The 17083-nt window shown below is 36.9% G+C and overlaps 1 protein-coding gene across 1 annotated transcript in view; it reads right to left on the bottom strand.

Moving 5' to 3' along the window:
• LOC121414431 (putative glutamate synthase [NADPH]) overlaps positions 1-17083 on the bottom strand; it is a 64763-nt gene that overhangs the window by 37695 nt on the left and 9985 nt on the right. Inside the window, exons 5-10 of the mRNA XM_041607606.1 lie at positions 15521-15646; positions 12331-12426; positions 5237-5373; positions 1951-2155; positions 1240-1351; positions 296-573 (exon numbers count right to left, since the gene is read on the bottom strand). Of these exons, the coding sequence (XP_041463540.1) occupies positions 296-573; positions 1240-1351; positions 1951-2155; positions 5237-5373; positions 12331-12426; positions 15521-15646 (954 nt within the window). The remainder of the gene's footprint in view (positions 1-295; positions 574-1239; positions 1352-1950; positions 2156-5236; positions 5374-12330; positions 12427-15520; positions 15647-17083) is intronic.

Here is a 17083-nt window from a genome sequence, read left to right as displayed (position 1 = left end):
AGATCCATCAGAATGGTACATTCAATATTTGACCAGAGCTCCATGTATAAGATTTGCACTCCCATTATGTTAAAAACAGTGAGAAGTCTGCACAAGAAAGGGTCACCAGTCATACTCAGACACAACATTGTGTGCAACTTTGCAAATGGCTTCATGACTCATCCCCTGCTCTATCAAGGTACTAGATGTTTGTTAACTTGTTGCCTGCAGATCTGGATGTTCCCTGTACAAAGCCTAAGGGAATAACAAAGTTCAGTACACAAAGGGTTAAAGAGAACAACAAAGAAAGACAAACCTGTTCATCCATCCACTGTTTCACAGGTCTCAGGGTGGCGATGTGATGCTTGATGTCGACATCGTTGATGACCTCTCCAAGCTCCGTATCGACCAGCAGCATCCTGCCTGGCTTGAGACGGCTCTTGGATTGGGTGTCCTCCGGGGCAAGATTCCACACGCCCACCTCACTGGCCATGACCATGAAGCCGGACTTGGTGATGTAGTAGCGGGAGGGTCGGAGGCCATTCCGGTCCAGGATGGCGCCAACGTAGCGGCCATCGGCGAATGTGAACAGAGCTGATGAAATAAAATTGAATACACAAAACAGTATAGCACATGGAGACTGATTTCTTGAGATGTGTCACTTTAATTTGAGGGGGGAGGGGAAGGGGAGGTGGCCCTCACCCACATGCTGCTGTACAAACTTTATTGGGGGTGGGGGGGAAAGGCCGACCAACTCCACCCCCCCCCTCAATGCGGCTTACTCTGATCGATCATTAGTTATCATCATCGTCATCATCACCATCTTCGTCATCATTTTTTGTGACATTATTTGAGCTTTTCCCACCATAGTTCTATTAAAAATCCCTTTTCAGGGTACAAGCACAAGGTCACATCAAAAGCACAAAAATGTTTACATTCTCCCCGCGGGCATGGGGAGCCAGATAAAATGCGAAATCCGATGTCTCTTGATGGAATACTCCTCAGGGAATGGAGAAAGTTCCTAAATGTGAGATGGCAAGCTAGAATATGATATCGAGTAATGTAATATCTGTAAAGCACTTTGTAATAAAGACCTTGTTAAGTGCTATATAAGAACAGAATGTTATCATCAAGGCAACTCATCTCTCACACTCAAAACAAATAAAAAATGTTGTTTGATAGCATTGATTCGATTTGATAGCATGCAGATTAAAATATTATACAATCAAGATTGAAGAGTCTCTCCTCTTCTCTATTTACCTGGTCCATCCCATGCTTCCATCGCAAACGAAGCCCAGCGGTAGAAGTTCCTTTTCTCCTCACTCATCATCGTGTCCTTGTGCCAGGCTTCTGGTACCATGGTCATTACAGCCTAGACATAAGAGCAAGAAAGACTTAATTGTGAAATGGAAACAGCAGAAACTTAAGTACTTGAGGGAGCAGCGAACAAAACATGCAACACTGTGTCTTATCCCCCATTGACAGTGGTATAAAAAAGCTAATCCTAAAATATACTTTCAGTAAATGCATTTGTGCCACAATTGGCTATCCAGAGTAAAACCACAACTCCAAACCAGGGGCCCGTTCCATAAAGAGTTGCAAATGTTGTAACTTTGCCATTTGGGCAAATACCATTGATTGGGTGTTGAGCCCTGTTGCCATGGTAGTTGCCATAATGGCAAAGTTACAACAGTCGCAACTCCTTATGAAAAGGGCCCAGGTGGGTGTAAGTTAAAGTGACTTTAAGAAGGACTCGTGATCCTTTCTTATGGTAAATAGTATATTCATTGGCAATGGTTTAGCTCATAAGAAAGAAAGGATAACCAGTCATTCTTTAAGTCGCTCTTAACTTACAAACAGCTTTATGAAATGGACACTGGACTAAAATAAACCCAAGTTGAGAATACGGTCCATAGTAAGCATCAAATACAACAGACTGATCATCAACATGCAATGCTATGTCAGGCTTACCTCTGGCAACGATCGTCCACCTGCCATGATGAGGAACTCCAGGACATTATCCACCCTGCCGGAATCTGGAAGACCTTCCTCCACCACTGGGTAGAGAAGCTTGAGCTCATCACCGTACTTGGAGCTGCTCATGACCCCTTCCCGAGCCCTCATCAAGTTCTCGTTGCCGCGGATGGTGTTGATCTCTCCATTGTGGGCAAGGTATCTTTAAAAGAACAAAAATATCGACATATTAGACTGGACTGTTCATATTCAAGTACACCACAGTACTTTTGAGCGACTTATGACCCCTTCAAGGGCCCTCATCAAATTCTAATTTCTGCGGATGGTGTTGATCTCTACATTGTGGGCAAGGTACCTTTAAAACACAAAAAGTATGGTCAATGTTGAACTTCATTGTTATTCATCAAGTAAAACACTGTACATTGAGCTGCTCATGACCCCTTCCAGAGCCCTCATTAGGTTCTCGTTGATGCAGACGGTGTTGATCTCTTCATTGTGGGCAAGGTATCTTTAAAAGAACAAAAATATGGATAAAATTAGATTGAATTGTTAATCATCAAGTAAAGACTGTACTTTGTGAAAATTAAAGCCCCTTCCTGGGCCCTCATCATGCTCTTGTTACATAGATGGTGCCAATCTCTCCATTGTGGGCATGGTATCTTTAAAAGGACAACAAAAAAATTGGACTGAATTTGATTGGATTGTTAATTATCAAAATTCAGGTCACTAAAGGATACAGGAGCTAGAGTAATTGTTTCATTTGTCTGATTTTTCTCTCTGTTAAAATCATATTATTTTCATCCTGGAGCATCCCTTTAATAGTAAAATAATATGTATTTTCAAGTTCTAACAGGCTATTCTATTGTGTATTATTGCAACCTTTGAGAATTACTGATAATGTGGTGTATTATTTTATCATGCTCATACATGTATGAGAGTTGGATGAATAAATACAATTATACATGGATGATAAGCCATAAGGAGTATATGATATGAGGGTTAATTATCTTAATTCAAAATCTAATGGTAGATGTTTATCATACTTCTGTATAACTACCTACACATTTCATTCAGCATATTTGTAATAGGTATTGGTTATATATCAATAAATATCATTATTATTTCTACAAAGCAACTTCAATGCTCGAAAATGGCCTGCATTTGTGGTCTAACAACAGGCTACTTCTTTCATATACAGATACAATAAAAATATACCCAAGGACCCAAGTAGGGAAAGGGAGACTGCCATTTACTCTAATACATGTACATGTGTGTGTATGTTTCCTGTTTGTGGCAAAAAGCAAAATAAACACTTGATAATTGATGGTAAACTGACACAGATAATTCTATGCTTACTATATACTTTACTTTTAGTTCCTCCAAGAAGCTTTAGCTCCTTGGTTTTACAAATATTTCAGAGCAATTATAGTACATGTTGTGAAGGCTTAAAGGCTTGTCCTTGATCACTTTTTGTTCACAAGATATGAAATGTGTTTGCATATCTACATCTACACAATGTTTAAACAGCTTGTTTTAAAGAGCCTAAGAGGGTACAGTTTATTAGATCAACGCACTTGACCTCAAGAAAGGTTTTCATTGTCACTACTCTTAAGTGCAATATAGCTCCCTCTACAAATAATTAGCGAGTGGGTATTCTAGATTTTAAAACAAGTGCTGGGTGTCTTAGGGACAGCTGTACAAGAAAGTGCATTTCTAACCCCATTCACATTACAAATCCTAAAACTATTTTAGTTGAAACCGGTTCAGGAAACCAACTTGGATTACCAATTGGAAGATCCCTTTGCTAGCATTCCCAATCTGATCACCCGAAAGTAGTTTTCAAAACTAATAACATGAAGAGTTCTTGATTATGGGATCGCCATCAGTGGGATGACAAGTTTTGCACGAAATTTGAAACTGCAGCGTAGACATTCTACATAGGTTGCGTGGAATAGCTCGCCCCATATGCATGCACATGTACGCGAAGACCAAAAGAACAAATGTGTCCTTACCTTCGCTAACACTAGTTCAATGAGGCAAAGCTGTATTGATATTAAACCACATTCGGGGGTGGTTTTGCAAGCTGGTGTTTGGAAGGTCACTTCCAAGACTGCTTTGATTGTTCCCATTACGCTTTAAACTAGTTTCCAATAAACTATTTTTAGGACTGTAATGAGAACGGTGTCAATCTTTCTATACCCACTTGAACTGTTTGAACAGCTTTGTTTCAGAGAGAATTGAAAGGGCACATCACATTTACTCTACCTGTATCAATACACTTGACCATAATGGAGAGAAAAAATAGAACCGGTCAGTATTTCTTTCATTCGTTTATTTCCAGGTATCCTATGAAAGTGCTCCAAGACCTGTGAGGACTGAGGTTTGCTCAGGCAAAAGGGTTACCTGCTATGGATGTGGACGATATTCTTTTGCACTATTAGCTATTTATCAACATTAGTCTATTTATAAAGAAAAAAAAATGACAAAAACCATCAGGGTTGGTCAGCACATTGTATTTTGTCTTTTTGACAAAAAGTGAATTTATAAAAAAAATTAGATAAAAAATCAATTTTTTCCCAGACCAAGAACAATTTATGTTTCCTCATGTAGCCCTCCTCACCCATGTTACAGGAATACTGTGCATGTATAGGGCTAGGACCCATTTCATAAAACTTCTTAATTAAACAAATTTGCCATGACAGTTTCAAGGTACTGAAATCAGTCAGAGTTTAAATGCATTATCTATTGTGCATTTGTAATACGAACAATTCTTCATGAATTGGGACCTTGATTATGTTTTAAAAACACACAAAAAAATGTATTTTGCATTAGATTGCGCAGAGGTCAACAAGGCAAATAGGAAAATGATACAACATCATTAGAGGTCATGAGAGAAAAATTCAGATTCTTGCCTCTCATTTCAGAATGGTTGAGAAGTCTGCTTTTCACTCCATGATGCACGATGAATTCAAGAACATAGAAAATGTTGCCAAATGCCCGTTATGACAAAGCAAACCCAAGAAGTCTTTGTTGAATATTAATTGGTACATCAAAACAGCACATTTCATCTTGGACTCTGGACAACCAACATATTTGGAAATTTTCTTCAGGTTTGAAACTTAGGACGGAACTGCTGATACGGTTCACTAATTTTCGACAAAGGCATCCCAGCTGTTCTTTGACATTTGATGTTCATTTTCAATGGCTTTTATGTTGTTCAATCTGTCCCATTAATACAATGTATGAAAAAAAACTCCATGTCCTGATTATTTTGATTGATTACCTGTGGGGGTGTGCCCTCTCCCAACTTGGGAAGGTGTTGGTCGAGAACCTGCTGTGAACCACCGCAAAGTGAGTCTCGTAATCCGGGTCTACAAAGTCCGCAAAATACTCCCATAGCTGAAGAGGTGTCAGCAAACCCTACGTAAAAAGATGGAAAGACAGAAAATAAAGTATAAGTTTAAGATAATGCAAAAGAACTTCTGATTTTTTTTAGCTAATTGTAACATGTTGCAATCAACTGTAAAGATCTTAAAATCAGGATTGAATCTCATTTTATAGACACTATTTTGTTGAGGCTGTTCCTACTTGCAATAAACAATTTTTATTCATTCTAATTATGACCAAAGACACTGAAAATCGTTTCATGGCTGTATAATAAAAATGATACATGGTGTAAATTTTGTTTGTTTCCTAGAAATCTGACATTCAAATTTTGTTTTCAATTTGTCTGTCTTTAATTGTTTGTAATCCAATCTCTTCGAACCACTAGGAAAAACGTACTTTAAGTTCATTATGTACATGTCCATACCCAGCTTGCAATGGATATCTATGTTTTAAATAGAAAGCTGAAAGAAGTTGAGCCTCCTAACTTTAACCCCACCCAAAAAAAAAATAATAATAAATTGAATAAATGAATAATAAATAACAAATAAACTGACATTATTCGATTAAGAGGTAATTGGGGAGATTAGTCTAGTGATCTTCCTTTCTTTCGAAGTACAATGTTTTGGCCTGTACTACAAGGATTAAACACACAAAATTGAAAGAACTGTAAACACATTGCATTGTGTAGTAGCATGTGCATTTTTAAAATAAATTTTGAAGTGTCTGAAGTACTACAATAATGAAGGCTACAGTGTCCCTTCATCATTTCTAACTGCTACTGAACTTCAAATTCAATTTTCTGAATGATAGGACTTCTAATTATACTTGATTGAGGATTATAAGGGAATTAAACCTTGACCAACAATTGATTCCTTTGTTAAACTGAGGCTGACCAGACAGATTATTGGTGGTATTATCAGATAGATTACAATGGAAGGATAGGGGATTATCATGGGATTATAGGGGTTTCAAATACACAGTGGGCAGTTAACAGTACAATCAATATAATGTGTACACATGACAATCTATGTACAAAATTATGTTCAAGTTGCATATTAAGACCTGTAAAATGAGAGCATACTTTATGCATGATCCTGTCAGTAGGAAATATAGGCCTATATAATTATAAAGGCCTGTTTTTCAGAAGCAAAGGCTGAAGGAGTCTATTTGCAAATTCAATTATGTATGTCACATACATGTGTACATAATGTAGTATATACAGAATTATATTGACTGAATTATACCATGAGCTAGAAATATAAGAAAATTAAAATTGGACTGAGAAAAATGGATTATATGTACATGTATGCCTCCATAGCCAACATTTAAGTCGTACATGTATCTCACCCAAGTGACCCAAGACTTTTTGCTTTGTAACACCGATTCAGTGTATTGCCCCAAATTATGAGTTGAGAGCTGTTATTGAAATCAAAACATCAGCCTGGCAGACATGCTGCCTACCTACGTCATTCCTGAATACTGCATCTACATACATGTATATATATCCATCCATTAGCCCTTTGGACGACCTCTGTCTCAATTTAGCATCTTGGTTTTGGTCCCATTGCTCTTTTTCTCTCCTCGATTAATCTCCCATTCTCCTCCTCTATTGCTCCCTCTCTCTTGCTTAATGCCCCTCAACCCCCCTCCTCATCCCCACCTGCCCCCTATGGCCCTTCTCTGTCCCACCCCCTGTGAAAAACACATTTCTTTCCAGCTTTCTTCACTTTCTTCAGCATCAAAACAATGTCCCACATACTACATGTACATTTAATCCTTACCCCCCCCCCTTTCCTCTCAGTCTTTCTCTCTTCATCTAATGCACGATCAAACACGTAATTGATGCCATCTTATGCATATTTGCGTCTGTTTGGCCAGCCAACGCACTATAGTCAACATCCCTTGAGGACTACCTTCATTGATAATCAAGTGGCATTTGACGTCAAATGGCTTCTCTCCGAGCAATCCCCATCTCAGGGTTATTCGAACGGTTTTAATTAGGAAGGAAATTGCATCACACTTTGTTGAATGGTGTGCTTGAAATGATTTAATTTCCTGCGAATATGAAGTTCTTTTGAATGAGATACAGTGTAACAACAAAGTTACAACTATGATGATGATGACAATACATGTACATGTAATGAAAATAAGAAAAATAAAATAACAGTGATATAAATTATGATGATGATGAAGAGAAGGACGAGGATGATGGTGGTGGTGGTGATGATGATGATGATGATAATAACAACAATTAGTGTTTAAACTTAACAATAACAATGAAAACATTGTTTATTTATAATGACAATAACAATATGATGATGATAATAAGAAAGAAGCAACAGTACTCGTGTAATTAGAATAGCAGTTGTATAGCTACATGTATTTGGTTGAATTGAATATAAACTGAATAGCACACCACGGTACTCAACAAGATGCTTCAAATAGTTACATGAACATGTAGATTACAGAATGACCAGAGGCACAAACACACACACAGAAATAACTTGTTTTATACTTCATATGGTTTTTTATTCAAAGTGAGAATGGTTTCACATCTAATGAAGATGACATTGTGAGATCCATGTACATGTAATGTACATGTACATTACAATTTACATTACGTACATATACTGGTAGTCTTTCTCAGGCAGGTGATATCAAATATTTTGCATGATGTGGAATAGGAAATCATGCTAAGGATAGGGTGATGCATAAATTTGTAAATGGGGAAGGGGGGGGGGGTGGAAACAGGTGGTTGTTAACAGAGCTTGCTCTTGAAAATATGCCTTGGTACAACAATCCAGCCCCCCCCCAAAAAAAAAATAAATAAATAAAATAATAAATCAATCAATTAATCAATAAATGAACAGAAATATAAATTTAAAAAAATATAACTTTAATATTACCTTTGAATCATGTTGCCCCCCCCCCTCACTAAAATCCAGAGCAACTGGGACAAGCATTTATAATCTGAATTCCAAATTTGCCTTTGTAGAGAATTGGTAATTTACGGGAAGTATTAATTTTGCAACTTTACTGGACCACGTATACATTAAAAACATATGTACATGTATATATACCTCCAGTGAATGTATTTCCGTTTTTGTACTGTCACGAATGCATACAGTGGAATACTGTACTTATGAATTATAATGATTATGTATTTATTTTTCATTTCTTTCCTGAAGATAAAATTGATGATATACATGTATAACATTTGACACAAACATGTATGAATATCATCGCAATATATAAAATACAATTGGTACAATACTGTCATGCACAGCCCATGTGATATGTTGACACAAGAAGCATACAATATCCAGGTGTTGCTTGATAATCAGAAGGGCACTTCAGAAAACAAGTCAACGGCCTTCACCGTCCGACATGATACTTGTGCATGTATCTCCTTTTACACAATCCAATCTAATGGCACGCGATTGGGTTTCCACCATCAGTCTGGTAGTGACCCCCAAGGGTGTGTAATTTGATTTCAAGTATCAACAAAAAAGATGGCTGCCAGTACTGTACTTAACTTTCTTCTATGAGATGAAAACGCAGTTGTCACGCACATGCCAAAAGATTATGGAAGGACAGCTATTTTAAACACCATTTATGGATATTTTAAAAGGGTATATTTACGTCTCTATGAATGCCACCTGAAAACCATGTACATGTATTTCATAAGCACACACAGGTGTACATTCAGACATGCCCATAGGCTATGGAAGCGGGCAGACAGGTCCCCCCCCTTCCCTAATTTTTTTTTTTTTTGCTAGTCAAATTTTTTACCTGTCTCAATCCCAAACTTACAGGTGGACCCCCCTATAAATTTTTTGACTTCCGCCGCCAATGACCATGGCCAATATAAAGTGGATAAAGATGGGCAAATCACGGCACTGGTGGATTCAGGATCCTTTTGAGAAGCAAAATTAAAATTTGTAATGTAAAAATGCCGTTAAATTGTAAAGTGTGCTCCCCTTTTGAAAGTGAAGACCTTTTTTTTGCCTGTCAAATTTTTCCTTGGAAAAATGTGCCCCCCTTTTGGAAAATCCCGGATCCGCCCATGAATAAAAAAATGGACAGTCTACCCTGAAAATTGGAAATATAAGGCCTCCATAAAGGCACGTAGTTGAGCAAAATCTATATGTAGGTACTCATCAACAAATCACCAATTTCTGTCAAAGGTCAAAGTTATTCTCTTTGATAAATTTTGAGAATGTGGTGATGAAAACTTTATAACTTAAATCATTAACTCTAGTCTAAAATACAATACTCCCTTTTTAAGCTGAAGTACATGTATGTATCCCTACTCCATTCAAGTGTACCTACATTACAAGACTACACTGGTCAGAATGTTGCATTATGGGTTAGGAACTTGGCCAGATTTGAGTAGTTGAAGACTTGACATGTGTATATATACATATACTTTTATGGTTAATACATGTACTTGCTCGGGATGATTCTATGAGCAGTAATAAATCAGCCATTTTAAATCAGCCATTTACTAGTAATGGGATAGAACCACTCCGAATCTATGCGAATCAATTATTCGCATTTATGCTAATCATTTTATAGCCATTTATTAGCATTTAGAATACCACATTTTTAAATTACTCTTCAAACAAAAAGAAACTTCACTTTTAGGGTACTACTGGGTAGTCTTGTGAAAAAGTGACCAACAAAACTCTGTTGTCCATAGGGGAAAATGTTGAGTGATGTACAGGACACCTCTGCATCCCGTACGACACCCAATATTTTCACCTTAAACTCACCCATAACGTTGTTTTGTCATTTTTTCTCATGACTAAACCAATATCATTGCCAAAATAAAAAAAATGCTATTAAAGCAATTAGCTAAAAAGAAAAGAAACTGCAAAATGTTGGTTAAATGTCCCATATGACACGGTAGAATCACCCTTTTATAAGAGAAAAGCATTGCATAATACAGCCCAGCTATATACACTGAACATCTGTTTCAAGGTAGACTGCTAACATACCAGCATGATATTCAGTGAATGAGAAAATGGCTTGAATTAATACCACCACATGATTTTAATGATCTCATTGATGGTATGGCCAAACCACAGATTTCTTAATTGCATTTTACGACCTGAGCACAAGAAAATCTCAACACACAATAAAACCCAGCCAAAGCTTTTGTTTGGATATTAAAGTTTATCACTTTTGTATATTAAAAAGGCTAGGTGTTGAACTGCCAGCATCTTTGTAATTCATTACAAGTAGATGCTCCAAGCAGCATCTACAGCATAGACAGATATCCAGTTCTAACTGGACTTGACCACCTCTTATAAAGGGTTTAGAACTATTACACAGTCTCTATTGAAGTTCAATAACCTCTTTAATGCTGATGCAATGAATATGCTATAGGCAAGAAGACCTGCTTTAATCTATTTGTTGAATCTGTGGGTCTCAAGAAATCTGATCAAGGGGGAAATTTGTATTATTTAAGATGTGAAAAGCACATGCAATGCATATTCTAGTATCAAATATTGCATTTGACTTGGACTATAACAAGTATGTACATGTATTATAACTGACACTATGAAAACATCCATCTCACAAATAACTCAAATTTGATAAGCACTATATATATTTAATATCAAAAGAAAATGATCTTTTCACAAAGTCCAGGGACAGCTGGATTTTTTTAAAAAGTGCATTTATGTGTGTGGGGGGGGGGGTGGCTGGCCAAGGTGGTACTTTTTATGTTTTTGTACATCGTTGTAATAACTGTTTGTGTGTGTGGGGGGGGGGTTGAAAATGAAGGTTAAAAATATCATTCCAAAGATATTCTTGAACAGATTGTCCATCCCAAGCTTATGGAGGCTGTTCTCACTATGTTCCTAAAACTAGTTTAACGAGTAGTGAGAACGGTCAAAGCGGTCTTGGAAGCGATCTTCCAAACCAGTTTGGAAAACCACCTCGCGATGTAGTTTTCAAGATCGCTTTGCCTCGTTAAACTGGTTTTAGCATGAGGACACGACCGTTCTTCGGGAAGCGATCTTCGCACATTTTGAGTGTGCTACTCCACATGACAGGTGTAGAATGCCTATGCTGCGGTTTACGTGTCATCCCACTGAGAGCATTTCCATAGCAACAAGAGCGCTTTGCGTGAAGTGATTTTGAAAAGAACTTTCGTACGATCAAGGGGGATCGCTAGCAAAGCGATCTTCCAAAATGGTTTCCTGAATCGGTTTCCAGTAAACTAGTTTTAGAGAGCGTAATGAGAACGGCCTCATGCTCTCTCATCCACTCATCTTGACGTCAGAGCAATCAGGGTTTAGGGATACGATACACACTCTTGAATATTGATTCCCATTCCTTAATGTTGACACAGCATGCATGCATGCATCCACAGTCCCCTCATCAAACAGGGTTTGGGGGTTTCTTATCAAGATATTGGGCATCATGGCATGTACATGATTGTACTGTACAGAGACATACAGGCTTGGTTATAAGAGTGAGGGAGTTGATGTACCCAAAATCACTTGGTACAATGAAATATTATTGGAGGGGTGGGGTGCACATTGAAGGGGAAGTTCACACTGAAGAACCCTTGGTTGTAAAAATAGCAGAAAAAATATTGGTGAAGGTTTGAGGAAAATCTGTTAAAGAGTTTTGGATTTGTGACGTCATAAACGAGCAGCTGCCCCATTTGTTATGTAATATAAAATGCATGAATTTCTAAATTTTGTATGGTTCCTGATGACTTAATTTGATTTCTATTCATGATGATCGGGTGTGAAATGATTTGTCTATTGATATACAAAGGGTACAGTGAAAACCATTTTCAATTTTCATTGATTTTTTTACCATTCGCTATGAAGGAATGCTGCTCGCGTATGACGTCACAAATCAAATAATTGAAATTCTAATAACTTTTTAATTATTTGATGAATTTTTCTCAAACCTTTGGCAATATTTTTTATTATTCTTTCTGCTACTTTTCATGAATATACCACATACCTTGTAAACGATGGACTTTGAGGAGAGAGAACAGATGTAGAAACGCAGATCCTTTCGAGGAATGGTATGGGTAGCTCTTTTTCTCAAGGCAAAAACCTGTGGGAAAATAAGGACAAAGTTTCTTTCGTTTGAATGAAGAAAATGTAATGTAATACAAAGTAATCTGTATAGAAAGAACATGATCAAAACATTCGCTGCATATGTGATTGCATTACGTGGCCTTTTTGGACCAGGTAACAGTTGAAGAAAATTGATAATAAAATGTTTCCATTTTAAAAATCATGGAACAAAATAAGTATACAGGTGTACATGTATATAAAACAGTATTTTATACATGTTGGCGACAGTTAGCCCATGCATTAAAAAGAATATGAATATCTGATCATACTTTTTGTAACATACATCATACTTTGTTTTTATATTTTTGTGTTCATTTATACCCTACATTACATTCCAAGCATTGCCCTATTCCCCAGTACATAGACTGATACAGGCATTTTATTAGCATGTGCTCATAATTCTATACTGTATTCATTTGTAAATAATCACACGTACATCTACATGTACTCAGATAACTGTATTTTCTCGAATTGATGAAGTATTAAAGCTGATTCTTTATTGTTAACTTTATGCTTATGTCACCTACATTAAAAAAAATATTGAATTGTTTTATCACTTGTTTTCAATAACATGGCTCTCATGTAGGACACCTTGGACTCTGTCTTTGACATATTTACGTTGATGTTTATCATCCTTTATGATTTGACCTTTATTACTGCATATGTATCAAAGTCCTCAGAATTCAATGAACAAAGAATTCTAGCACGTGCTTCTATCATGATACCCCTGGCTAATAGTCATATTACAACAGATACTTCATGAATGATGAGCAAAATATTGACTTTAGATCCTGTCTGAATTACAGTAATAACGATATTGAATTGATTGTATTTATTGTCCTGTGTAGGAAATTCCTTTCACATCGGGTTTACAAAATTACAAATACATATATGCACATAGACAGAATGAAATAGACTTTCAATACCGTGGGATTACATACACATACAAAATGCCATATATGTTCTTTCAAATATAATAGAATTTAATAGTACAATTGCAAATATATCAATTAATTATTCAAGACTATTAATTGGTTTGTGATTCCATTTTCAGCCTGAATACTTTAGGCTAGCGGTGAGGGGGATGGAACAAGTATTGCGAGGAAGGTAAATTTAGGGTGAAGGAGTAGCACTTTCTATTAGATCTATGCTTGAGGTGCTTCTGAGCAAATACAGCTTCAAACTTTAACAATGAGTAATGTTACTGTTAAAAAGGAATATGGTTCAGTGTGAAATAGATAAGTTCAGAGTAAGACCAAAGAAACAGTCATATGGGTGGGGGAGGGGACATTGAAGGGGTAAAAAGGAAAATAAACAATGTCAGTTATTTGGTATGTTCAGTGTTGCTTCACAGAGGACAGTAGCAAATGGTGGCAGTGGGGGGGGGGGGGGGTAAAGGGCACAAAGAGGGAAAATGAGTAGAACTTTATTAAAGAAAGGGGGAGAAATAGTTCAAAGTTGGAACACAATATTGGGAAGAAATAGACAAAGGAAGGGGGGGGGAGGGGAACAAAGCATGTGTGTTATTGAAGATATCCTTTACTATACATGTATGTACATATAACTTGTATGTGTACTACGCAAACATCTTTAGATTGTGATGCTCCTGATCACTGCTAAATATCAAATATTTGTTTAACCTGATATTGATTTACTCTGTTTGAGAAGTCTGCCTCATAGTTACATATACATGTATGTTTAACTCATATTAAAACTATTATTTAAAACAATCATAATTTGAAGAGTATATGTAGAGTAGAATTCCCATTGGAAAATCAGCCAAGAAACAAAAAAATTTGGCAAAGTGTTACAGTGAAATGGAGCGTATGTTGAACAATGATAGCAAGAAACAATTAACAGTTTAATATTAGCAATATGAGACTGTTTGCAAACCTTGCAGATGTATACCCCGTAACAGAAAGGTTTGCACTCTATTTGAAATTTAAAAAAAAACAATTTTGATTGGTCAACAGTCAGACTTTTGAACATAATGCACATGCAACAGTGATCTTGATTGGACAATGTCATTTTATGATTGATCGCAAACCTCCGTGCTACAGTTTCCCATCCCCTGTTTTCTCTGACCCAAATAAGAAATAAGGTCAACAGCACCATTCAAAACACATAGCAACCTTGGGACTTTTCCTAAGAATCCAGTAAACAAGTTACTACTTCCTGTACGTTCAAGTTCAGTATTACACTGACATACAATACCTGGGACCTGTTACACCAATCTCAGCAATTGATTATACGACTGAATTTGACATTTACTGCATTGTAAATAATGTGCATTATTGTACATAATGTGCAATCTATTTTGAAATCAGTTGTACCATCAATTACAATGTCTTTTTTTTCATACAAGACTGTGACCTATGCCTCACTCCTACAGATGTAAATTCCATCAAGGAGAGGTACGTTTTTATTTATGTGTTTGTTTTTTATATGTTTAACTTCCTTTTTTTCCTTTGTTTTACATTGTTTGGTATTTGGCTTTGATCTTGAAATGTTTCGCTTTCCATCGGTTATGAGTAACAGAACAATGGCCTTGTAAAGGGCAAGTCCTTAAGATTGAAATGGTACAGGCAAATGATATTTCATATGAAAAATAAAGAACCCGATTTGAATTGTCAGGTTGACCTTTAGGAAATTCATTGTTCCTACTAAAGGAATTAACTGTTTATAAGAAATTGTTGGATGGGAGGTTGAATAAATGTACCATTTTCAATACTGTTTTTAGTAACTTATGATTTTTTTTGCTCCGCACCAGGCCCGCCCTGAAAAGAGTCTGCACCATTGCGTTCAGAAACTATAGCAGAGCACTACTTTTAAGATCACCCATTAAAAAACTCGGGCCCATGGGCCTGGTGCTGGTCTGGTGCTGATAACAGCTGCGTCAAAATAGATGGCGCCACTCATAAACTCAAAGTCTTACCACTTACATGCAGGCCACATGTAGCCCGAGACTGGTCCGGATCAGCGAGATCTTTATAGTGGTATATGATCCCCCTTTCCCTCTGTTTATGCCTATATGTATCACTCAAACAAATCGAATTGACTTTCATACTTACACGCTGTTCAAATAGTTCCTTCTCCTGCTCGCCAGTCACAAAGACCTGACGTAGCAACGGTTCCCTTGCTCTCGCAGAGTGGCCAAGAACATTTGTATCATGTGGAACATTATGCCATGCTAGTACCTACATAAAGCAAAGAAAAATAGTCCATGGTTTAAGTTTAAAAGGGAAGAAATCTGATTATATTCAGGGCACCGCTTGAGTAGAAGAAAAATATCATATATGATGCAGGGGAGGAAATGCAGGAGGGCTCAGGTCGATTTCACTCACGAAATGCTCAGACGAGCCTTGGAATATATATATTATAGAGCCTTAGGAAAATGAAAAAGAGCTCTTGAAAATAACCATTCACTGCAAATTAAAGTTTACATTGTAAAGCCAATGTTGCAGACTTTGACAGAAGGTGGAAAGTAACCCTTGAAACCTTTTTGCCAGATTGACTGGTATCACCATACACAATAAAGCATAATATACATGTACTTCACATCCAGACAAATATAAGTAGATATAATTTTAAACAAGTGGAATGCCTCTGGCCGTCTCACCTGCACCACGCAGTTCAATATAGCAGCAGTGCTGACTTTGAATACTACTCTAACTCGCACAAGATGTTCAGTGATACATGGTTACTCTTATGTCCACTTTTTATGAACTAGACCAATAAACTTACAGAGATATGATGGTTATTCAACAAAAAACCCCAACATGGCCAAAGTTCATTGACCTTACATGACCTGTGACCTTGATCATGTGACCTGAAACTCGCACAGGATGTTCAGTGATACTTGATTACTCTTATGTACAAGTTTCATGAATCAGATCCATAAACTTTCAAAGTTATGATGGTAATTCAACAGATACACCCAGTTCGGCCAAAGTTCATTTACCTTTGACCTTGGTCATGTGACCTGAAACGTGCACAGGATGTTCAGAGATACTTGATTACTATAATATCCAAGTTTAATGAACTAGACCAATAAACTTTCAAAGTTATGATGGTAATTCATCAGATACCCCCAATTCGGCCAAAGTTCATTGACCCTAAATGACCTTTGACCTTAATCATGAGACCTGAAACTTGCACAAAATGTTCAGTGATGCTTGATTACTATTATGTCCAAGTTTCATGAATCAGATCCATAAACTTTCAAAGTTATGATGGTAATTCAACAGATATCCGCAATTCGGCCAAAGTTCATTGACCCTAAATGACCTTTGACCTTGGTCATGTGACGTGAAACTCGTGCAGGATGTTCAGTGATACTTGATTAACCTTATGTCCAAGTTTCATGAACTAGGTCCATATATTTTCTAAGTTATGATGACATTTCAAAAACTTAACCTCAGGTTAAGATTTCGATGTTGATCCCGCCAACATGGTCTAAGTTCATTGACCCTAAATGACCTTTGACCTTGGTCATGTGACATGAAACTTTAATAGGATGTTCAGTAATACTTGATTAACCTTATGGCCAAGTTTTATTAACTAGGTACATATACTTTCTAAGTTATGACGTCATTTCAAAAACTTAACCTCAGGTTAAGATTTGATGTTGACGC

This window comes from Lytechinus variegatus, chromosome 4 (genome assembly GCF_018143015.1).
Source record: "Lytechinus variegatus isolate NC3 chromosome 4, Lvar_3.0, whole genome shotgun sequence".
In the NCBI taxonomy this organism is placed as follows: domain Eukaryota; kingdom Metazoa; phylum Echinodermata; class Echinoidea; order Temnopleuroida; family Toxopneustidae; genus Lytechinus; species Lytechinus variegatus.
The sequence above is the reverse complement of the archived record's forward strand: the minus strand, read 5'-3'. Positions and strand labels throughout refer to the sequence as shown.